At 47.3% G+C, this 21,535-nt stretch overlaps 11 protein-coding genes across 11 annotated transcripts, besides 28 other annotated features; all 11 read left to right on the top strand.

The window, feature by feature from the left end:
- Window positions 1-3,702: part of a sequence feature (areas merged during assembly that could not be assigned to a particular haplotype. This can correspond to areas where the two haplotypes were merged or to regions with more than two copies in the genome that were merged during assembly.) that runs on past the window's edge.
- Window positions 88-115: a sequence feature (AT_rich).
- Window positions 176-206: a microsatellite.
- On the top strand, window positions 350-2,962 carry Tc00.1047053508307.110 (hypothetical protein, conserved; the record flags this gene model as incomplete). Its single annotated transcript, XM_812041.1, has 1 exon — window positions 350-2,962. One exon carries the CDS (start codon window positions 350-352, stop codon window positions 2,960-2,962), a length of 2,613 nt encoding a protein of 870 aa, XP_817134.1.
- Window positions 3,371-3,393: a microsatellite.
- Tc00.1047053508307.100 (hypothetical protein, conserved) lies at window positions 3,479-3,907 on the top strand (the record flags this gene model as incomplete). Its single annotated transcript, XM_812040.1, has 1 exon — window positions 3,479-3,907. One exon carries the CDS (start codon window positions 3,479-3,481, stop codon window positions 3,905-3,907), a length of 429 nt encoding a protein of 142 aa, XP_817133.1.
- Window positions 3,703-4,134: a sequence feature (haploid, non-Esmeraldo-like haplotype).
- Window positions 4,135-9,397: a sequence feature (haploid, Esmeraldo-like haplotype).
- Window positions 4,137-4,163: a sequence feature (AT_rich).
- Window positions 4,177-6,009, top strand: Tc00.1047053508307.90 (hypothetical protein, conserved; the record flags this gene model as incomplete). The annotated part of the gene is made up of 1 exon (XM_812039.1): window positions 4,177-6,009. One exon carries the CDS (start codon window positions 4,177-4,179, stop codon window positions 6,007-6,009), a length of 1,833 nt encoding a protein of 610 aa, XP_817132.1.
- Window positions 6,069-6,093: a microsatellite.
- Window positions 6,320-7,957, top strand: Tc00.1047053508307.80 (hypothetical protein, conserved; the record flags this gene model as incomplete). Its single annotated transcript, XM_812038.1, has 1 exon — window positions 6,320-7,957. The coding sequence occupies one exon, from the start codon at window positions 6,320-6,322 to the stop codon at window positions 7,955-7,957; it is 1,638 nt and encodes a 545-aa protein (XP_817131.1).
- Window positions 7,973-8,005: a microsatellite.
- Window positions 8,204-8,266: a sequence feature (A-rich).
- Window positions 8,353-8,396: a sequence feature (T-rich).
- On the top strand, window positions 8,396-9,370 carry Tc00.1047053508307.70 (hypothetical protein, conserved; the record flags this gene model as incomplete). Its single annotated transcript, XM_812037.1, has 1 exon — window positions 8,396-9,370. The coding sequence occupies one exon, from the start codon at window positions 8,396-8,398 to the stop codon at window positions 9,368-9,370; it is 975 nt and encodes a 324-aa protein (XP_817130.1).
- Window positions 9,398-9,410: a sequence feature (haploid, non-Esmeraldo-like haplotype).
- Window positions 9,411-10,251: a sequence feature (areas merged during assembly that could not be assigned to a particular haplotype. This can correspond to areas where the two haplotypes were merged or to regions with more than two copies in the genome that were merged during assembly.).
- Window positions 9,429-9,451: a sequence feature (AT_rich).
- Tc00.1047053508307.60 (hypothetical protein, conserved) lies at window positions 9,672-11,660 on the top strand (the record flags this gene model as incomplete). Its single annotated transcript, XM_812036.1, has 1 exon — window positions 9,672-11,660. One exon carries the CDS (start codon window positions 9,672-9,674, stop codon window positions 11,658-11,660), a length of 1,989 nt encoding a protein of 662 aa, XP_817129.1.
- Window positions 10,252-10,492: a sequence feature (areas merged during assembly that could not be assigned to a particular haplotype. This can correspond to areas where the two haplotypes were merged or to regions with more than two copies in the genome that were merged during assembly.).
- Window positions 10,493-17,053: a sequence feature (areas merged during assembly that could not be assigned to a particular haplotype. This can correspond to areas where the two haplotypes were merged or to regions with more than two copies in the genome that were merged during assembly.).
- Window positions 11,999-12,916, top strand: Tc00.1047053508307.50 (hypothetical protein, conserved; the record flags this gene model as incomplete). The annotated part of the gene is made up of 1 exon (XM_812035.1): window positions 11,999-12,916. The coding sequence occupies one exon, from the start codon at window positions 11,999-12,001 to the stop codon at window positions 12,914-12,916; it is 918 nt and encodes a 305-aa protein (XP_817128.1).
- On the top strand, window positions 13,194-14,525 carry Tc00.1047053508307.44 (hypothetical protein, conserved; the record flags this gene model as incomplete). Its single annotated transcript, XM_812053.1, has 1 exon — window positions 13,194-14,525. One exon carries the CDS (start codon window positions 13,194-13,196, stop codon window positions 14,523-14,525), a length of 1,332 nt encoding a protein of 443 aa, XP_817146.1.
- Window positions 14,530-14,600: a sequence feature (T-rich).
- Window positions 14,881-15,771, top strand: Tc00.1047053508307.40 (hypothetical protein, conserved; the record flags this gene model as incomplete). Its single annotated transcript, XM_812034.1, has 1 exon — window positions 14,881-15,771. The coding sequence occupies one exon, from the start codon at window positions 14,881-14,883 to the stop codon at window positions 15,769-15,771; it is 891 nt and encodes a 296-aa protein (XP_817127.1).
- Window positions 16,007-16,036: a microsatellite.
- Tc00.1047053508307.20 (hypothetical protein, conserved) lies at window positions 16,161-18,668 on the top strand (the record flags this gene model as incomplete). The annotated part of the gene is made up of 1 exon (XM_812033.1): window positions 16,161-18,668. The coding sequence occupies one exon, from the start codon at window positions 16,161-16,163 to the stop codon at window positions 18,666-18,668; it is 2,508 nt and encodes an 835-aa protein (XP_817126.1).
- Window positions 17,054-17,135: a sequence feature (haploid, non-Esmeraldo-like haplotype).
- Window positions 17,136-21,535: a sequence feature (heterozygous, Esmeraldo-like haplotype).
- Window positions 19,004-19,043: a sequence feature (AT_rich).
- Window positions 19,048-19,071: a microsatellite.
- Window positions 19,210-19,283: a microsatellite.
- Window positions 19,283-19,319: a microsatellite.
- Window positions 19,406-19,479: a sequence feature (A-rich).
- On the top strand, window positions 19,526-20,992 carry Tc00.1047053508307.10 (hypothetical protein, conserved; the record flags this gene model as incomplete). Its single annotated transcript, XM_812032.1, has 1 exon — window positions 19,526-20,992. The coding sequence occupies one exon, from the start codon at window positions 19,526-19,528 to the stop codon at window positions 20,990-20,992; it is 1,467 nt and encodes a 488-aa protein (XP_817125.1).
- Window positions 21,102-21,124: a microsatellite.
- Window positions 21,308-21,358: a microsatellite.
- Window positions 21,476-21,495: a microsatellite.

Genomic DNA, 21,535 nt, shown 5'->3' with positions numbered 1-21,535 from the left:
ATATGCCGGCAGGGAAATGCCGCGAATGAATCTCTGGGAAGGGGCTTCTCTCTGTAGGTGGTATTTGGGATTACCACCACCATATTCTTTTTAAATATATATATATATATATTTTGGCTCTGTCTTTTTTTTTTTTTTTCCTCCACAAGACCCAGCTGCATTGCGGCGCGATTGCTTTTTTTTTCCTCTTTTTTTTTTTTTCTTTTAGTTTTCATTCCACTCCTCTGTGAGTGGTTGATATGTAAACGTCGGGACGAGCCGCCAATAGACACAGAAGGAGCGGTTTTTTTGGGAGGCACAGTTATATAAAGGCATATTGAGGCACAAATACAGCGTGTCTCCCATTGGCATGAGCAACACCCTCTGCCTTCTTGAGTTTGTGTGCAACCTGCGATGGGTGCTGTCATACGCAGTTCAGCGTCTTGATCCTGTTTTGGAGGCGCACTACGCCCATGTCATTGAGCGTGCCAGACAGGCTGAATCGGATGTTTTTCGATCTTATTCTTCGGTGAAGTCTCTGGTGGAGGTTTCACGTGACGCACTAACTTTGGCGCAGGAAGGTATTGTTTACCTTCTTGTTGCCGAGGGCGTACTGGGCCATTGCCCTCCCACTATGCATTCCTTCCTGCTGCGCGCAACGACGTCTTCCGACTCCCGCGCGTTGAGTGATTGTACGTGCCAGAGTGATGTTTCGAGTTTGTCCCAGTTACAGAGTGCAAGAAACGTGTACCAGGCTCATTTCTTATTTATCCGCTGGCTTGTCGCCGAAGGGCTTTTGACAGACGAGGAGCTGCTAGACTCCCTGGGAGATGAAGCGGATGCTTCAGCTTGTGGACAGAAAAGCCGCTTTGAGCTGCATGTTTCGATGGCGAAGAGTCTCTCCAGTGGGAGCCCGTTTGCTCTTCAAGCACATGTTATACTCACAAGATCCCTCATATTACATCACTGCTGCATAATTCTTTCCGTGGATGACATCCTGGCGCACGTCCGTTTTCTTGATCCCATGTGCAGTGGGACATTGGAAAGCATAGAAGACGCCCTTGTGTTCTGGATGCATCATGTCCTGAAGGTCATGCATGAGAAAAAAATGATAACTGACCAATTGTACGGATTTGCCGCGAAAGAGCTGGGAGATTCTCTTTATCACTCTGTGCAGAGTGGCGTCGTCCTCGGTCTTATTGTACATTTTTACAAGCAAAACATTCTTCCATTGAGTCATATTTGCACTGCATCAGGAGAAGGTGAAGAAACAACACGGTGCCGGGAACGTCGACTTCAGAACTGGGGTTCTTTGCTGCGTGTTTCGGAAGAGCTTGGTCTGTGGCCGTGCCTCTACGCAGATGAAGTGGAGCTGTATGGAGCTGTCGTGCTGCAGCTGCACGTTCTTCGGTTTGTGGGAGAACTGTTTGCGGTGCTTGCGACGCAGGCAGAAGACTTGGAAGAACACGGAGAGGACGCTTATTGCATGCCTTTGCAGCAAAAGAAAAAAGACGGGAAAACAGCGCAATCGCAGGGCATCATGGACTTTGCGCGTGAAAGAAAAAGGAACGAAGCCACTTTGAAAAATTGCCGTGTGGAAAAGGGGGACGACATCATTACTATGGGGAAAGGAGACGAGGCGAACGTTGGTTCTTCACAGAACAGCATTAGCGGTTATCCTTCTGTTCACAGTCGACGTCAGTACGATGTCATGATGGCAAGCCTGCAGATGCGTGGAGTGGAAATTGGGGTATCGGGTCCGCCAAAGTCTTATAGCAGCTCAATGAAGAAACGTGAGTCGGCGGGTGCAGCAAAAGCAAAATCAGGAGTAATAGTATTGGCATCTACACCATCAATGAGAGCAGCGGCAGCGGCATCATCATCCTCTTCATCATCCTCTTCCGGTACCGCTGGATATTTATCAAGAACAGATTCACGACGCTTTATTCCAGAGAAAGTGACGCTCTCAAAGAATCTCTCAAATATGGAGTTGGTCCAGTCTCATTTAAACTCTGCAGACGGAGTTATAAGAAGCGATGTGGTTCAAGCGAGGCAACCAATAGCCATAAATCCTCCGCGTTTGCCTTTTGTGGCCAATGCAAACGCTGTAACGACCTCTCCCATTTCCAGCAATTCCCCCGTTACCACTGCTCTTTCTGCAATTGCCCCAGCTCTCATTCAGGAAAGCTTTCATGTCACACTATCCATGGAATCTGTGGTAAGAGCCTCCAATCTGTATGATCAAGTTTCTTTTTTAGATGCGAAAGACTCGGGCAAATTGTTTTCTCCGAACTCCACTGTGAATGGAATCCATAGTAATATGAAAGAAAGAGCATCGTGCACGACTACAGAGAGTTCCTTTCCGATTAATTTAGCTGGGAATTTGGGTTCCCCACCCCAGAGTAGAGAGATGGAGACTGCCCGAAACCTCACGAGTTTGTCGAGGTCCCATTCAAATTTACGGGGGCAGGGGGACATGGAGTCTGAAGGTGTATCTCCCATGACTCCTGAATTAGCAACGGATCAGAGCGATGCACACTCTCAGACGGCTCTAACATCATTTAATCAGCAGCATCTTAGTTCTCTGAGGAGTCAATGTCAACGGCGTCGGTCGGAGGCGCACCGGAAGCTTGAGGAAAGATTGAAGGATTTACTGCGAGACCTTTCAGCAGTGGATCATTCATCCGTCCAATCTACAGCTGCTTTTCACACCCTTCTGCGGACTCTGGAAAAGCAGCAGGCGATAATTAAACGTTTGTCAAGTAGGCTTGCGGCGATGAACGGGGGGAATCCCTTATGGCATGACGATGTGTGGTCAGGGAACGAAGGGGCCCCTGGCGTCAGCGAGGGACCGGGGTCGACACATTTGCTTTGTTGCGAATTCAATTGTGGCTCAGATGATAGTGGGCAACATGCTGAAACGGAAATTTCTTCCATCCCTGATGCTTTCTTGGATGACGAGAAGGCTCTCCTTGACCACTGAGGAGTGACGCATGAATGCTGGCGGAGTTTGGTGTCAATACCGTTTTTTCTATGGGGTGGCCGTGGAAGATTGCGAAGCCACAAACGTTATATCTGGTAAAATTACTTACAACTTATTTTTTGACACCGTTGCGCACATCTATCACTTATTGCTCCGAAGCAAACACATAGAAAAACAGAGATGAACCTTGTGGCGAAGGTAAACGTTTGTACATCTTTTTAAAAATTATTTTGGTTAGTTAAAGAGATGGAGGAAGGGGGGAAGAGGAGGATGTGGTCGCCGAAGCGATGTCTCATGATGATCCTTTGTTCTTTTTTTAGTTGTTGTTTTGGATCCTGAGGCATGTATTGCATATAATTTATTGTTATGTGTCATTTTTGCTCCTTTTATCTTGGGTACTTCCGTTGTTCTTTCTCTCTCTCTCTCTCTCTGTGTGTGTGTGTGTGCTTCTTACTTGTGCGCAGGAGTTAACGGTACCTGGGGTTTTGTTTTGGAAAAAGCTTCTGTGAGGGTGTCATGTCGCTCAAATCCGTAGCGCCAGTCGAGACCGCGTCTTCTGGGGTCAGCAAGGGACATAATGTGGCGATTAATGGCTTTATTGCCTGGCTTCTCATCATCACCGTGTTCGTGGCGTATTTTTTTTGGGCGTTTCTTCCCAGGCATGTGCTTGACCGGACGCTTATGAGCTATTACCCGGACAAATATTGGGCTGTGGCGTTACCGGCTATCCTTGTCATCTCGACGGTGTACTATCTCTCCACCTCCTTTCTTTTAGTGTTGCACCGGACGAACCCTCTCACCGACGGATTCTGTGTTGCGGACGCGGATGCAAAGGAGGATTATCATGGCCTCGAAAGCCTCTCCGAAGCGAAGGAGGGTGTTCCTCCGATAACTGAAATACCAGTGAGCGTGGCGAGTCGACTTCTCTTCCAGCCGTGGACTTGACGCCACCTTTCTTATGCCTCTTGCCGGCCCTGCGTACAGGATTGCCGCGTCTGTTCTCTTTGAAATTGTTGCGCAAGGAGAATGACGACTACTGCTGGTTTTTTTTTTTTTTTTTTTGTGTGTGTGGTTTATTTTTGAAATGTTGTCGATTGTTTTTTGTTTTTTCTTTTCTAACATTGCTCTCCCCATCATCTGAAGAAAAAAAAAAAAAAGTTTTTCCCCATCCGGCAAAAATAAAAAAAAAAATAATAATAAAGGCACGTGGAAGAATGCGGCGCTCGGCATTTTGTCTGCAATCGGGGGCGCTCGCGATCTTGATCAACGCCGTCAGTACACGCCGGGTTGAGCTGGGGCCTGAGGATGTTTACAAGATCTGCGCCCTCCTCAAGACAAAGGAGGATGCGCTGCTGTTGCAGAAGAATCGTGCCTTTCTTTCTGGGTTGCACGCGGAGTATCAAAAGATGGATCCAGACGCCGTGACGCCATTTCAGCGAACATTCATTGATGGTGTGTTTGCCGCTCTTCCGTCAGCTTTGCTAACTTCTTCCGATCCCTCCTATTCCTCTCCCAGTTGCATAGATGATGAACGGGGAGCAAGGAACTCTGATGTGGCAGCTGTGTCCGGCAAGCAGAATCAACCATGGTCGACAGTGACAACGACGAAAGAAACCTGCGCAAATGGCTTTGCAACAGACATCAACAACACCAGTAATGATGAGAACAACAGCACCAGTAGCGGTGATAACACAGCCATCTCAAGAGGGAATGCGGTGGTCAGATCAGATGAGGAGCCGACCGTTGAGGAGCGGATTGCCGCCATTTGGGAGGTGGTGCAGGAGTACCAATCCACCAACTTTCTGGGTACCGATGGCAGCCAGAAAATTCAAAAACACTGCAAAGCATTGGAGCTCCAACTACGTCAGATGAAACCATTCGAAGTTGCATCCCTGGTACGAGCACTTGCTACAGTAAACTATCAGGACTATACCTTCACAAATCTTATTGCTCGTCGCGGATGTGAAGTGGCGTCAAAGCTCTCCCTATCCGAGCTTTGCAGAACGTATTTCAACCTGAGCAAGTTACAAAGCCATGATTCGATGGTTGCATTTGTGAACCAAATTGAAGCTCAAATGGATAAGTTACGTCACGAACAGATTCAGTTTGTCGCCATGGCACTCGAGAGACAACCACAGATTGCCTCTGCTCCAGCACGTATGGTTCCCAAACTCCTTGCGCGGGCTGTGTCTCATTTCTCCGAGGTAGATAGTGTGCTATACCATCGAGCATTATTAATTGTGGCAGCACGTTACAACTTATCACGTCATCCGGCGGTATTGAAAACAATTCAGGACTCCTCCAAGCATTTGGAAAACATTGCTGAACGTGATCTTCTTGCGATTCTACACTCCCTTGTCGATCTTGGCATTCCTGCTGGTACCCCAGGATTAGCAGAGCTACTCGGCAAGGCGGAGGCTATCGTCACCATCATAGATATTCGTCATGTGGATGTTCTTATGGACATTCTCTCGGTGCTTCCCATTGACACCAGCGGCATCATGACCAAATTGATGGATCGACTGATTGTAGATGGAGGCAAATTGTCTATACCGCAGATAACCTTTATTATGGACCTACTCTCGAGTTATCCTCCAGCAAAGGATAACGCATGCGTTGCAGCACTTGCCTTTTCCGCCTCTCTCCGCGCCGAGTCTTTTGATAGAGAAGCGTTGGAGCAGGTGGTATTAAGCCTTGCCCAGTTAAATCAGTTTTCAGACGATTTTTATACATTGGTATCAGTTCTGCAGAAGAATAAGGGTGGCTTCCGTAGTTTTGACAACTTTGCCAGTCTGATGAAGTGGTGCTCGCGAGAAGTGGCGTTAGATGTGAGGGGTCAAGAAATGATCACCAAAGGAATTTTGGGCCTGGCACCCTCCATGAATGATGAACAGCTTGCTGAGGCTCGTAAACTGTTGACACAGCTTGGTGTGAATGACAAGAATGTTCATCAAATGATATTCCGTCGTGCCAAGCAGTTGCAACGCGAGTCCGGAAGCCGTTGGACTCGGCGAGGTTACAGCAGTGCCACCGATGATTTTACATAGGCTCTCTTCATTGATTTTATCTTTGGCAATGTGAATTGTTGGCTGTCACAAATTGCCTCTTGTTGTTGTTGTTGTTGTTGTTGTGTGTGTTTGTGTGTCTGTGCCGTGGAATTTTGGCTTTTGATTTTTCAATTTCTTCAGTCAATCAGAAGCGTGGCCTTTGCATTTTTATTCCTATTCTTTTGTTGTTGATGTTTTAGTTGTCACCCGTTTTTTTTTTTTTTTTGTGTGTTGTTGTGGCTGCACCGCCGCTGCAAAACCAATCAAAAGTGTTTTGGGTCTATTGCTATTAACGGAATAAGTCGGCGAGATGCTCAGTGCACTTTCCACCGCTGCTCCGGCCGCTATTGCCTCCGCTGTGGCCACACGGCCTGCGCCCCTTGACCACATCTTCCAGCGCTGCAAGCTGAATCTTGTAGAGTTCACGGCACAAGACATTTATCAGGTGTGTACGACGGCGTATAACATGGACACCATTGGCATGACACAAGATCCAGACTTTATGCGTGGAATCCACGATGCCTTTCGCCGCTCCGATCAGACAGTTCTCTCACCCTTTCAGGCAAACCTCATCGCGGACACCTTCCGCAAGGTGGGCATCATCAGCACCCCAAACGAGGTGGCTGTTCCGGAAGAAGAGGCCATCTCGCCCGAGTCGCTCATCATGGTACTCCGCACCATGAACATCACGAAACAACGTGATGAACGCAAAATGAACACGGTGCTAAAATTGATGTTTCCGATCCTTGATGAGTTTAGCCCGACGCAACTCTCTCTCACTGTCACAGAGTTGGCACGGCTAAAGTGCACAAATACAGATTTTCTTGGCAAACTCGCAAAACGTATCATTGAGTTTAATGATGATTTGAGTCCTCTCGACATATCGCTAACAGCCAAGAGTCTTGCATACTGTCCAGGGGTATCACACAACATCCTTCGCCGCGTGTTCCAAATAGTGGAAGAACGCATGAGTGAATTCCAACCCGAAGATTATGTTAACGTTCTTCACGCTCTAAACGCGTTGGGTTCAAAATTTTTAATGACCTTCCGCCGGTTGGTGGAGTGCGGTTTGGAGCATGTGGAGAATATGGATGCCGTAACGCTAACAAACTACCTTGTATGTTTTTCAACAATGGATTACAGGCAGCTGGAGCATGTGGAAATTTACGCAGACGCTCTTGTAGAAGTTGCGACGGATCTTTCGGAAAGGGACTTAGTTCAGGCATTTATCGCGCTGCAGAGCCTACAACTACTTAGTGACACCATGTTTGGAACCATGGCGTCTTGTGCGATGCGGTACGCACCTAAAATTGATCCCCGAAACATTGCTCCCATCATGGACATTTGCAGCACCGTTCCACACCCTTCCGAACCACTTATGAAGGCACTTTTGGACCGTGCGATGGAGTGTACTCGCATCCTTACGCCAAACCAGCTTGGAGAAATTCTTAACCTTATCGGTCTTTACCCTCCAGCGCGGGAGCATCCACTCGTGCAGATGTTTGGTAAGCAGGCACGTCTTCGTCTTGACTTGATGGGACCTGATGCACTTGCAGGTGCCACGCGCGGCTTGGCCAACCTTGGCTACGCCGATCCTGAGTTCTACATTCAGGCCGCCGAAACTGGGTTTCGCTATGGCTTTAAGGACTGGTCGTTACTGGAACCAATCCTCATGGGCCTTAGCATCACGGCACAGTGTCCACCGACCATGGTGCGAGTACTTGGCTCACATCTAGCACCAATGGCTCGTTCAATGAGCCTTTTGGACATTGAGAGAGCAAATCGTTACATGAAGCGTCTTGGATGTGAAGATGATTTTGTATACAAGGCTATGGCTTCTCGCGTGTTACAATTTGTAAAGGAGATTACGCCTGATATGCCAGAGGAGTTGCAGATCCTACTTCAAAGAGGTGCAGTAGAACCTAGCACGGCTCCTGGTGTGATGTAGGCCTTACTGACCTCTTTATTGTTATTATTATTATTATTATTAATATTAACTTTGGTTTAGTTTTCTTTGATATCTGTAGTATGTGTCGGTGCATATGGTTTTTTTGTTGTTGTTGTTGTTTTGTTTGTGTGTGTGTGTTTTAGAAGAAAAAAGCAAAAGGGAGAGAGAGAGAGGGTTTTTGCTGGAAAAAGAAACACGATTCAACTATTTGGTTATATGCAACAGGTATTGCCTTGTTTTGAAGTGTTTTTTGTTTACATGTCTTTCTCCTTCTTTTTTCTTATTCTCTTTTTTGGGTTTCTTTTTTTTACCGCCTCCCCATGTCACAAGCGACATAGAAGACGGATACAGGCACAATACTTCTGAGTTACTTTTCTAATTGTTAGATTTAGGATAACAACAACAAAAAAAAAAAAAAAAGGAAAAAGAGGAAGCAAAATGTATGCGGGTTCATTACTCACTTTTTATAAAGACCCCTACTGCAAAATCCCCGTATTCATGATGGGAGGTTGTGCCAGACGTTGCATCCTGTGGATCGGAGGGCAGTCTGAGTCCTTCCTTACTTTTGACTACTTTCCACAGCTCGTAAATTTCCTTGAGGGCGAATGGCAGTTTGTTCAAATTGAGCTTGCGAGCAGTCGCATTGGGTTTGGTGCGCAGGATCACGTTCATGATGCCGAAGACGTGGATGATCTTATTGACATTCTTGTGATGAAGCACGAAATGCAGGAGATCACATTATTTGGGACAGGTACAGGAGCTCAGGTGGTGTTTGAACTACTTGAAAATAGCCGCAACTCCAAGTTTATCACGCGTGTCATTCTTTACGGTGTGGTGTGTGATCCCGAGACGCAAATTTTCACGCCGGAGGGAGAAGCTGAACGCAAAGAATTTGTTGCACAACTCATTGCAGAGGGTCGACATGAGGATTCCCGTGCGATGGTGAATCATTACGATATTCCCATCACGCCTGCCCGTCTCTTCAGTGGGGGCTTTCCGACATTGCAGGAGGCAGTATGGAACCCCTGTTTCCGTGAGGATACTGAAACACTGTCTCGGTCAATGGGCGTGGTAAAGGTGCCGCTATTGCTCATGTTGGCGCACCACGCACAGTACAAGCCAACCGCAGAAGAAGTGGCCCGCGTGGTGCGGCTTACAAAGGAGTATGCTGGTTGCACACACGTAACGGTCTCTTATTTCAGTGATACCTGTGACGAGCGGAGACGTGTGCTAAAGGCGGCGGAAGCTGAACATGTTGAGGCAATTGTTCAGTTTCTGTTTGATGAGGAAGAGAAGCGCAGAATACAACTGGAACAGCAGGAAAGGAAAGCGTTGGAAAATGAGAAGAAGAGAAAGTCTGTCTTGCAGGCCTCGGCGTTTGCCCAGAATGTAATTAAATCAACCGCGATGTAGTTATATGTTCTGCAAAGTTCACTAGTTTCTCGCAATGTAAAGTTAAAAGGAAGATTCCTTTTTTTTTTTTTTTTTTATTATGTTGTTTTGATTTTGACAACCAGTTTCCGTGTTTGTGACCTTGTGTGTTAGGGCTTACGTGTGCGCATGTATTTCCTTCGTTAAACGCATGAGACTAATTCTTCTGATGTGACTTCACATATTTAGTGATTTTGTGGGCTCCTTTCAGCCTCCTTATTTTTATTGGCTTAGGTGCTTTTTGTTTTCCAGGTTTTTTTTTTGTTGTTGTTTGTTGTTTTTCATGGTGGTGGTGTTGCGTACTTTTTGGTTGTTTTTATCTCTATTGTGTTTGAACGAAGGAGAGCAGCTGTGCGGAGGGGAAGTTGTACAGAAGATGTCTTTTACGACAGATGATGCACCCGCAGCTGTCCGCAACCCCACACGGAGCAGCGGTGGCAATGGTGATTGCCAGTGCGAAGAACAGGTGCAACCGGATCCCGTGCCGCCGGTGGTGGTGCATTATCCTTTAGGCTCCTGGGAGCGTCATCTGCTGGAGGAGCGACTCCGAGCCATCAAAGACTGTGAGCGGGAGCGTCTACTTCGGGAGGAGCTTGAGAAGGAGTGCACATTTCAGCCACGCCTGGCTACATCGCGCAGCGGTGAGGATGAGCCGCAGAAAGACTTTGTCTCCACGGATCAAAAACAGCGTCACGTGCCGGTATTTGAGCGTCTTGCGCACCGTGCGAAGGAGCGTGAGGCGCGTCTAGCGTCTCTTGCGGAAGAAAAAAGGCGGAATGAAGAGGAGGCATTGCGGCACGCTTTTCGCCCTCGTGTGAACACCTTCTCGGAACAGCGTGTGCCGTTTGCGTCGAATGAGGCAAAGATTCCTGTGGAGGAGAGATTGCTGCACTACGGCAGGTCCGTTGAGCAAAGTCGTCGTCTTTTGCAAGAACAGAGGCAGAAAATGGAAATTGAGGAAATGCGTCAAAAAGCCGTGATCCGGCGCGCACACAGCAATGCTTCAAGGGAGAAACGTCAAAGTGACATTGCAGGGCGTTCCAAACGGCTCCTTATTGAGCGTGAGGCGCAGCGTGCGATGGCACAAAATGCTCTACTCAATGCGCACAGTTTTCGGCCCAAAGTGTGCACTACCTCCGACGCCATTGATCGTACTTTGAAGGCGAAGAAGAGTGTGCGCGATAGGGGTTTGGCGCTTTATGAAGAGGGTATGCGTCGTCAGCAGCAGCGTCAAGCGGAGACGGTGCAGCGACAAGCAAAAGAGTCCAGTGGCCTGCACAAGCCTGCCACCAATCCGCTAACGGATGACTGGATTCACCATGGACAACATAGAGCTTTATTCCGGCAGGATTTTATAAAAAGACAAGAGATTTACCAGCGTGTAAAGGACGAACATCAGCGAAACCTTCTCTCTGCTCTTGAACAGAGTGAACGAGCCGAGGTCCCGCGGGTAAATCAGGAGATGTTAGAGCAGCAGGTGGAACGACTGTACCTTGGCGCGCAGGAGATACGAAAAGAATCAAGGAAACGAATGGAAGAGCACATTAACTCCCGCGAGTGTCCCTTTCGCCCGCAGTTGGCACCCGGAACGGCATACGTCATTGCGCGAACCCAGCGTGAGGAAGATGTGGTGAAGCGTCTTGCGTCCGTCCCTCGTAGCCGCCGTGTCAGCCATTACTCTATTTTTGATACTGCATACGCAGACCAAAAAGAGAATGAAAAGAATTCCCCACGCAAGTCCAAAGTTATTCATCCAGATGAGGCTGCTGAGTTTTTTCATCGACAGCGAAAAGCCCTAGAGGATCGAGAAGTTCAACTACGGGAGCAGAAACAACGATTGGCAATGGAGGAACTCTGTGCATGCACTTTTCGTCCACGGACGTGCACAGACGAGTACTTTCATCGACGCCAAAGAGAAGCAACCGATCAGGCACAGAAGCCCATCGAGGCACGTGTGTCAGGGGTCTCAGCGTACCTGCAACGCCAGGCCGAGGCGAAGCGACGGCTAAAGGAGCAGGAGTCGAGGTATAGCAATCTTGGGCGTGGCCTCCCATGCAACGGAGCCGGCAGTACCGTCATCACTCCGTTTCAGTTGTCCAGCGGACGTGGAACGCATCCTCACGGTTTAAGCCCGAGATGGAACGAATTGAAGTTGTTCAATGGGGAGGAATGTGATATCCGCTGTCACGTCGATCCTTACAGCAACAATGAAATTCCCATGGCACTTCGGGGTAAACTGGTAGAGGGCTCTGCAAGGTCTCGTGGGCAGTAAGAAGAACGAAAACAAAACAAAAGTATGGGGTGAGAGTGGATAGGGATGTGCATTCCTTGAAGAAGCTGTGAATTTTGTTGTTCTGGGTCATTTAACGTTCTTCAGTTTGTTTGTTTTTTTCACCTTTTTCTTTTTTTTGTGTGTATGGGGGGAATTTGTTTTTTGTTTTCTGAATCAAGAGGTGCAAAAGGACCCACGAGGAAAGGGATTCATTTGTGACACCGTTTTTTAGTTGTTGTTTTTTTTTTTTTTGCTTTACCACTCATTTGAAAAAAAAAAAAAAAAAACATATCACAGGGAGAGAGTGCGGGAGGGAAATATCATCACAGTAGTAACGCATGGCAACGCTTTCGCAGGCTCGCCTTTCCGGGTGGGCGTCACGTTGGCTAACAGATGAACTTGTTGCGCTGTCCAAGGCGGGCAATTGGGAATCTGCCATGGCCACATTGGCACAACTGCAGCAAGCAAACATAGTGCAGAGCAATGTGTTTCACTATACCACTGTTATTAGTGCTTGTGGTCGGTCAGGAAAGTGGGAAGCGGCGATGTCCGTCTTTACACATATGGTGAAGAACGATGTGAAACCCAATGTTTATACTTACACAGCTCTTATTAGCGCATGTGCTGCGGCCCAGAAACCAGATGTTGCGCTCCGGATGTATGCTCACATGCGACTCGCAGAGGTTCTTCCGAATGTGCGTACAATGACAGCGCTGGCGAATGCATGCTCCCGTGCTGGGCAATGGGAGCGAGCTATAAAAATTTTGCGGGAGTGTGAAGAACTTTCTATCGCACCAAATGTCTTCACATACACCGCCGTAATAGAGGGGTGTCGCCGTGCAGGAGTTTGGAAGCCCGCGGTGGAACTTCTCAAAGAGATGCGAGACCCTTTAAAAGTTCGTCCAAACGACGTGACATACAACACAGTTCTTGGCGCCTGTGCTGCAGCTTCAGCCCATGAGCCGGCACTCAAAGTGTATGCCGCCATGGTAAGTGATGGGTATATGCCGGTCTTGTATACAAGAACACTTTTGACAGGGTTGTTGAAGAACACCGCCCTTGACGGACTGGCGGATGAATTGCAGGTGCGCAATGGCACATGGCGCGAGGCGCACGTGCCAGATTCAGACCCTGCTGCGATCTTGGAGTTGACCCGTGAAGCGAGTGCAAAAGAAGAAGCGGAGGAAGTGCAAGAGACGGAACCAAAAAAAGAAGCTCAACTCCGCGCAGGTGTTGCGGGCGGGAATGGGGATTAGCGTGTGTCGAAGGAGGAAGATTTAGCAAGTTAAAAGAAAAATAAAAGGGGCTTGGGTGATAGAAAATTTCTCCCCCCATTTTTATTCTTCTTTTTTTTTTGTTGTTGTTGTTGTCAGTGGTGTTGTGAGCAAATATTCTTCTCTCATTGGCAGCCAACGGCACTGACCGCAGGCAAAACCCTTTATTTACTTTACCTTCTCTTTTGTTGTTGATTTATTATTGTCAAAATGCAAATCCGCTAAGGTTTAAAAGGGTGTTGGAGCTGAGCGACGATAGATGAAAAGCGGCATGGGCGAGTTGGTCTTGGAAAATGCCCGCATCGCACGCGAAATGCGAGGTGTGGCTCTGCTTGGCGTGCCGCAAACGACAGACCCAGGCTGGGTCATGCGAAAGCACGCGATTCTTCGTGCGGAATATCCGCAAGGTGCGCCGCCACCGGCCGCCACAACGGCGGAAGTGGTGGAGGGAGGAAATGGAGGCGCACTGATGGTTCTTCCATCAAAGAAGCTGCCTGGCAAAGTTGGAGGAATAAATGACCAGAAGCGTTTGCGGGGAGAAGATGCGATTATCTCCGTCGATCCGAAGGTGTTGAAGAGCCGCATAACGGCGGTTTCCACTACAGTAGAGGGGAGCGTGCATGATGAAACGCATGTGCCACCTCCAACGTGGAAAATGTCCAAAGTGTTGGTTGGACACCGAGGCTGGGTTTGGTGCGCCGCAGTGGACCCAAGTAACTCATGGTTTGTGACAGGCGGTGGTGATGGTGTGGTGAAGGTCTGGGATCTGACGACGGGGGCGCTTAAACTGAATTTGACGGGACACAAGGAGGCCGTGCGAGCCGTCTCGCTGAGTACTTTGTCACCCTACATGTTCAGCGGGAGTGACGATCACTCAGTTAAATGTTGGGACCTTGAAAGAAATGAGATTATAAGGGACTTTCATGGACATAAGGGCTCCGTTCACTGCGTCAGTGCCCATCCATCGCTGGATATTGTTTTGGGTGCTGGAAGAGATAAAACAGTGCGGGTGTGGGATATACGCACACGTTCCTGTGTGCATCTTCTTGTGGGGCATACCGACAGTGTCATGTCTCTAGTAGTACAGCAGGCCAATCCACAAGTTATTTCTGGAGGGAGCGATGGCATGATCTACTTGTGGGACATTGCATCCGGGCGTGCCTTTACCCGTCTGACACGACATAAGAAACCCGTGCGAGGACTCGCTGTCAACCGCCAAGGAACACTAGCATCATGTGGGGCCGACAACATCCGCGTCTGGTCTCTTCCGAAGGGAGAATTTCTTTTCAACGCATCCACCACAGCCACTGGTAATAGTAAGGGAGATGAGGAAGATATTTGTTATCGCTGGAGCTGCTGTGCCTTTAGCCCTCGCAACGTGCTTGCGGTGGGGAGCCAGGAAGGAAGGCTGGCACTCTACGACTGGGAGCATCCGCGTCGTCCGCCGTATCAGCTTACGCGGACAAAATCTATTCCAGGCACACTTCCCGGCGAAGGTGGTATTAACAGTGTCGTCTTTGATGCCTCAGGATCGCGCATGATTACTGCAGAGAGTGACAAGAGCGTGAAGGTCTGGCGAGCCAAAGAGTGAATTCAAAATCAAAAAAAAAAAAAAACGACAAAAATAGAAAAGAAGACAAATGACGATACAAAGAGAATAAAAAAAGGATCGAGAGAGAATTATTTGCCAAAAATCTGCTTTGCTACGCGTTTTGTCTCATTTGGTACCTACGTGTTGAATTCATACAATTTTTGGATTCCTAATGGCTGGACAGAGGCCGAGCTGGCAGGCAAACGGTTTGGACGCGCGTGCAGTAAAGACGGAAAGGGGAAGTGCGTATATGTAATTATTTTCCCTTTACTCCTTCCATCAACACCTTCTCTCTCGTATGAGACGCATATAAGCCGTTTTTTTTTTTTTTCTTCTTCTTCTTCCTCATTAGAATATGAACGCGGCATGCAATTTGAATGTCCTCCGTGTTCTTGTTGTTGGTGATACGGGCGTGGGGAAAACATTGCTTTTGCGGCGCCTGCTTCAAGCAGTTGCTCCAGGCGAAGCTTCCCTAGATACCACGTGGAGTCCGACAACTGGATTTCATGTGGAGGTGATTCTTGAAAAGAACCAGCAATTTTCTTTGCGAGATTCAATTGCTGTGCCTTGTGTTGCATTCATTGAACTTGGCGGTAATCGCAATTTTGGGCCAAGCAGTCAATTTCCAATTAGTCTGATGTCTTTTGACGGTGTTATTTTCGTTTACGACCGCCATAATGCCAACAGTGCAATTGGGCTCAGCTACTGGTATGAGGATCTTAAGAATTATGGTGTTGTCGGGATTGTTGGGGGCGCCAAAGTGATGCTTCTTGAGACGGCGCTGTCGCCATCGGTGTCGAATTCCCCAAATGCCAACAGTGGGCTTCCAGATGAACTTCTTGGCGCATATCTACAGAGAAATATCAAAAAACCTCCGCCGTGGAAAAGACGTTTTAATAAAATAAAAAGTTCAATTGCCCAAGGGGTGGGTTCATCCAGACTTAGTGTTAGAGACTTTTTACATCACCAGGGTAGTCTTCGCGTGCGAGTCGCTGTTTTTATTCTTCAATGGGCATTAAAAATTGAAAACTTGTTGCTCTTTCTGGTAGCTGTGATTCTTTTTGGCCCACACCAGCAGTCTGTTCGATTGCGACGGCCATCTGTGGCCGAGGCCCTGGCGATGATATCATCTGATGTTGCTGGCACCCAAACAGTCTTCTCGTGTCCCCTCTTTGACCAACTGGAGTTTGAGGCGTCGGCTCTGGGGAAGTTGCTGTCGTTTGTTGATTCTCTGAGGCGCGACTAGCACTGTTGCTGCGGGGTTGTTGTTTTTTTTTTTTTTACACCAGCCCTTCATTCTTTGCGTCGGAGTTGTGTTTTGCCTATATTGTGATCTTTATAAAAAATACATGTTTATTTGTTTGTGTGGAGTTTTTTTCCTCTTGTTTGGTTGGTTTATTGTGGACGTTGCTTCTCCCTTGACATTTCATTTTTTTGTTTGAATTTGTCTTTTGAGTGTTTTTTTTTTCTGTGTGTGTGTCTTTTTCTCTTTTTTTTTTTTTTTTTTTTTTGGGGGGGGGGGGGGGGGGCTTCACATTGTGATCCTTTGTGTGCATATTTATGTACTTTGTTTGTTGAATTAAGTAAGTTAGTTTGTGGTGAAAGCCACGACATTTACAGGTAGAAACAAAGGGGATGAGTCCATTTTTTGCAACCTCTTTGGGGGCGTCGCCGGCGATCTCCTCCGTGATTTCTTATATGGGACACCATGTTCCGCTGGCTCTTGTAGCGGTTAGTCCCTCTGCCCGCTTTGAGGCGGAGCTTGTCGGCTACGCCATTGGCAATGTTTATGTTTCGTGTCGTTGCGTCGATGAGGGTAACAGCCAGGACCAGGAGCCGGGAGATGTAGTGCTTACGATGAGTGCACCTCAAAGCCTTGAAGTGCTGGTGCTCAATCTTTGGTGGTTTGCGCGCTATCAAGCGGTTACACTTTTGTTGGACCACATCGGTAGGGAGCACTTTCCACTATTTCAAGACCTAAAAAAACGTTTGAAGCTGCGGGAGTTGAAGTTGCTTCACTCCGTCGTTGGGTGTGACATGATGCATGTGATGTCTACATGCCGTGAGTTGAGGGCACTCACGGTGCAAAACTGTTTTAGTGAGTCAGAAGTGATTCTTCGTGGAGTGACATCGATCCTCAGTAACCGCATTACAGAGAAGCGTGAATTCTCGACATTTTACATCTCTGGTGTCACAAATCTCGGGGTCTTGTCAAATCTGCGTAACCTCACCTTGTGCAATACTCCACTGAGTGAAGTGATGATGCTGTATTTGTCGGAGTGTGTAAGTCTAGAGCGTGTGGTGGTGAATTCATGCCGAGGATTGAGGTCACTGGAATGTTTGTCCTCGCTTCAGCGGTTAACCGAACTATCTTTGCTGAATATGGGCATAACGGAAGAAGGTCTCGCTTTCATTAGTAGATGCAATTCCTTACGACACATACAGTTGGATAATTGCATGAAACTTCAGGGTATTAATTGTTTGGGATCGTTAATTGGCTTGCGAACACTCAGCGTTTCACGGAACAGGGTTTCAGACGATGGAATTCGAAGTTTAAGTAATTTGAGAAATTTAGAACAACTCCGACTTGTTTCTTTCAACCGCCTATCGAGTGTGGAGCCCGTTTTGTGCCTGGACAAACTTCTAGAGTTAGACCTCACAGAGAATTGGGTCACAGATGAGGGCTGTGCGGCACTGGCAAACTGTGGCCAGATTCAAAAACTCAAGCTTGCTTCGTGTCGCTGTGTGTCGGATGTGCGGTGGATTTGCGCCTTGACATCTCTTCGATTTTTGGATTTGTCAAAAACGCACGTGCGAAGCGCTGACCTCCAATTACTGACGATGTGCCAACGGCTGGAAGAACTTCATGTTGCTTCTTGTAGCGGTGTGAAGGATGCGTCCTTCGTTGAAGGTTTGTTGTCTCTTGGACACCTGGATCTTACTGATACAAGCATAAAAGATGCCGGAACCCGGTCTCTTAGAAAATGCACTGCGCTTACTTTTCTCTCATTGCAGGATTGTCGTTTTTTGACAGATATACAGTTTGTGGAGCCACTGAGGAACCTGCTCAACCTGAATTTGGAAGGCACAGAAGTGGTGGACGCCAACATTATTCCGTTGATGCACTGCACAAAGCTGGAGGTTCTTTCACTTCGACACTGTCTTTTTTTAACGGATGTCCGCTGCTTGCGGGAACTGAAGGCACTCAAGTCATTGGATCTTTCCGGGACCTATGTCACTGATGAGGGGGTATCTGACGTATCACAATGCATTTCACTGGAACGGATTGATCTTAGTGAGTGTTGTCTCATTACCCACTTTGAGTTTCTTCGCCCTCTAACTGCGTTGAGGCATGTTATTGCAGATCGTATGAATGTGTTGGATGTGACTGGCTTAGGAGGAAGCGGATCCGTGGAGGGAGTGTCAATTGCCGATTGCAAACGGCTGGGGTCCATGGGGCTGCTGGAGGCCCCACGACTGCTGGATCTTTCTCTGAAAAAGAGCGCCATTACAGACAGTGGCATACACAGTGTTCTGCTGCGGTGCCATTCTCTGCGACGTCTTAATTTACAAAATTGCACATCCATTACGGAACTTAGTGCTGTTGCACAACTCCCTTCACTTACGGAGCTTTTGGTGCGGAATATGAAAATAACGAATAAATCTGTTGCATTTGTAGCACGTTGTGCGACCTTAGAGAAACTGCAGATGGTGGAATGTGTTGAAATCACAGATGTGAACAGTCTGAAATATTTGCACCGGCTGGTGGAACTGGATCTCTCAAGGACAAGTGTCACCTCTGGGGGAATTGTGGGCCTTGCACGCTGTTATAACTTAAAGAAATTGAACCTTAGCGGCTGTCGTTACCTGACGGAGGTAAATTGTTTGGGAGAACTGCGTCTGCTGAGGGAACTTCACTTGGGACGAACTACAGTATCGGATAGCGGTATAGTGGGACTCTGTCGCTGTATGCAGCTTGAAACCCTCATACTCACAAACTGTAGTCAAATTAGGGACGTGGAAAAGCTCCAGAATTGTCTGCCTTGCCTCGTAAAATTTGATGTGTACGGCACGTCCGTCGAGGATTCTCGTCGATACCTTGGTGTGGGCCAACGTGTCCAACATGCGTGTGTTGTTCTCTGAGGCTGCAGAGCTGGTTTTTATGCAGGTGGTGGTGGTGTGTGTGTGTGTGTGTTGGTGGTATCGCAAGGGCTTTGGTGTTGTATGAAATTTGTTATTTTGTTGCTGAAGGAAGTTATGGAGGGAAAGCGAAAAGAAAATACAAGTCGGAAAGTAAGTGTGGTGTGTTGTTTTGTCTCTCCCCTCTCTTCAGCGGTACGAGGTAATATTCAATTCTGCAGGCTGACAGACACACGTATAACCGCGGGACGGAGGGAAAGAAAGGGAAGAAGGCGGGGAGGCAGCCTGTTTTTTTTTTTTTTTTTTGGTTTTTCCTCTTACTGAGACCAGCAAGAAGGAATATATTTTAATAATATAAATAAATAAATAAATATATATGCGCTTCTTTTTTTTTTTTTTTTTTTTTCTGTCCGTGTCTCACACCGTTAATTGCACGGGTGGGAAAACCAAGCAGGAAACCATTCTGGCATATTGAGGGGTGAATTATTTACAATCTGCGAAGTGTTATTTCAGTGCCACACCAAGTTTATTATTGTTATTATTATTTTCCTTTTTTTTTTTTTTTCTGTGTTTTTTTTTCTCTTTTTTTTCTCTTTTTTTTCTCTTTTTTTTTTTTTTGTGTGTGTGTGTGCGTTTATATGTGTATATGTGTGTTCTTGCAGCCGTCTGTGGCCGATGCATTTGGAGTTTCTTTTTGACTACTTTTACATCTACATACAAGCACGCATGACGTTCTTTACTTTTTCTCTTTTCTTTTGTTTTTGTTGTCTCCTTGCCTTTTGGGTACGTGTTTTTTTTTTTTGTTGTTGTTGTTGGTGGTGGTGGTGAGCCCTACCCTACTTTTCTTTTTTCGTGTTAGGATGGATATGTCAATCACTGTGCAGCTTGTCTTTGCGCCAACGGGGTGCCAATTTCCGGTGGAGGTGAAGCATTCAAGAACCTCCCCCGTTTTCACCAGCTCGTCGTTAGCATCGTCATCGCAGTGGGGTGTTGTGCATTCATCAAAGATTTTCGTCTCTGATATCGTGTCATGTGTTCACAGCTGCAGGCTCACACCGCTGCGCAATGCCGACACGGAGGGAAATGTGAAAATTTTTGTTGAGTTGTTTGACTACGACACGCTGAGACCTCTACTAGCCAATGAGCCAGTGGTGGAGGGGCAAAAGTTGCTGCTTTTTGTACCGACCATTGTGGCCGATTCTCTGGCAGAGCACCTGCTTCATCAGTGGCGTCTAACCGCAGCGGATAACCAAAGTGTTCATACGGATGAAGAAGAACGTTGGAAAAACCTGCGGCAGGCGGTTTTGGCGCTCAATGTTCCCTTAAAACTCCATCAGGATCTCATGGAAAAGGAGTTGAAAACGTCTATTCAACTTCTTGAGATTACCAACTCACAATTAAACGATGCGAAGGAAAACGTACCTCGAGTGTTGGAAAGTATGAAGGAAGTAAAGTTGTTCTACGATCCAGAAGTGCCGCTAACGAGTCTTGCAGAGAGAAGCCATCTCGATGCCGCTGTTCAGATGGGAGAATCAAAACTAAGAGAGGCGGCGAAGATTCTGGATAGTGCGCAAGCCATGGCCCCTGCAGTTATGGAAGCCATTAAGGCAGAGGCGCAGGCCAGTAATGATGTTGAAAAAACATCCGCATGGAAAATGTTTTTTCCATCAATCAAAGACGGACGCGAGGAACCTTCAGTTACCGCGTTGATGTATGAGGTTGACCGCAAGGTTCAAGTCGTGCGTTCGATTGTAGAAGAAGTAGCCAAAATAACGAAGCGCTTGAAACGGTGCCAGCATTATGCGTCGGCCGTTTTGGGTCATGTAGTGGAGCCACACAAGAAGTTATGCCTACTTCCGGAGGGAATGGAAGCCGCTAGGGAAGTGGTGCATCGCCGAATCATTTTACGACGTGCTATCCGTCGGGTACTCGTTCCTTTAGAAGTGGAGTACCATGCGACGGAGCGAATTATTCACAAATTTGCAGAGAAGTGGAGTCAATGGCTACCGGATAGCCTCTACAGGGGCGTGTCAACTCCGCTCCCGCCTTTGTACCCCCCGGATGACTTCATTGCGAAAGACATGGACCATCTTTTTCTCGATATTGAAGATGATGAAACGGAGAAACTCTTGGCCGCCATTGACGCGATGTCTTCATCGGTGCCGCAGGAGAGTCAGGTGACAGAAAAGCGGTTACAGCAAATGGAGGCGAAGCTGCAACGTTGTAAAGCAGTGTTGGAGAGTGCCGAGAAAGAAAAGGCTGAACTTGAGGAGGCTTTGAAGCGAATGGGGGCATCCTCGTTATCCACTACACATCCTCAGTCGTAAAGGGAGACCGGCGCTGAAAAGGGAGACTCCTAGATGTAGTAACGGTGCTGCCTTTAGTTCTTTTCCAAAACACGTTTAGAAGAAGTTCCCCCCCTTCTCCGCATCTTCCTTTTTTTTTTTTTTTTTTTTTTTCATGCCTCTGTTTTTGTCTCTGGTTTGGTTTTTAGATTTTCTCCTTTTTCATCGTGATTACTGGGGCGACGGGCACCCCCCTCCTTTTTTTTTCTTTTTCATGTTGGGGGTGTATGTGTGACTCTGTGACTCGTTCTAGTTTTATTGTTTAGAAGATCCAGTTTTTGGTATTATTTGCTCCTCTTTTTTCATTTTTTCATTTTTTCATTTTTTTTTTTTTTTTTTTTTTTTCTTGGGGGGGGGGGGGGGGGTATATGGGTATTTGGGCCTTTTTTGATGCTTTTGGGTTTCGCGCGCGGGAGGGGAGGTTTAATGAAAAAGGTTATTTGCGCCACGTCTTTCTCCTAACCCTTTTTTTTTTTTTTTTTTTTATTATAATTATGGGGGGGGGGGACAGGGGGGGGCACAGCG

The sequence above is a fragment of the Trypanosoma cruzi genome, genomic scaffold, assembly GCF_000209065.1.
Source record: "Trypanosoma cruzi strain CL Brener 1047053516765 genomic scaffold, whole genome shotgun sequence".
Classification (NCBI taxonomy): Eukaryota; Euglenozoa; class Kinetoplastea; order Trypanosomatida; family Trypanosomatidae; genus Trypanosoma; species Trypanosoma cruzi.
The sequence above is the reverse complement of the archived record's forward strand: the minus strand, read 5'-3'. Positions and strand labels throughout refer to the sequence as shown.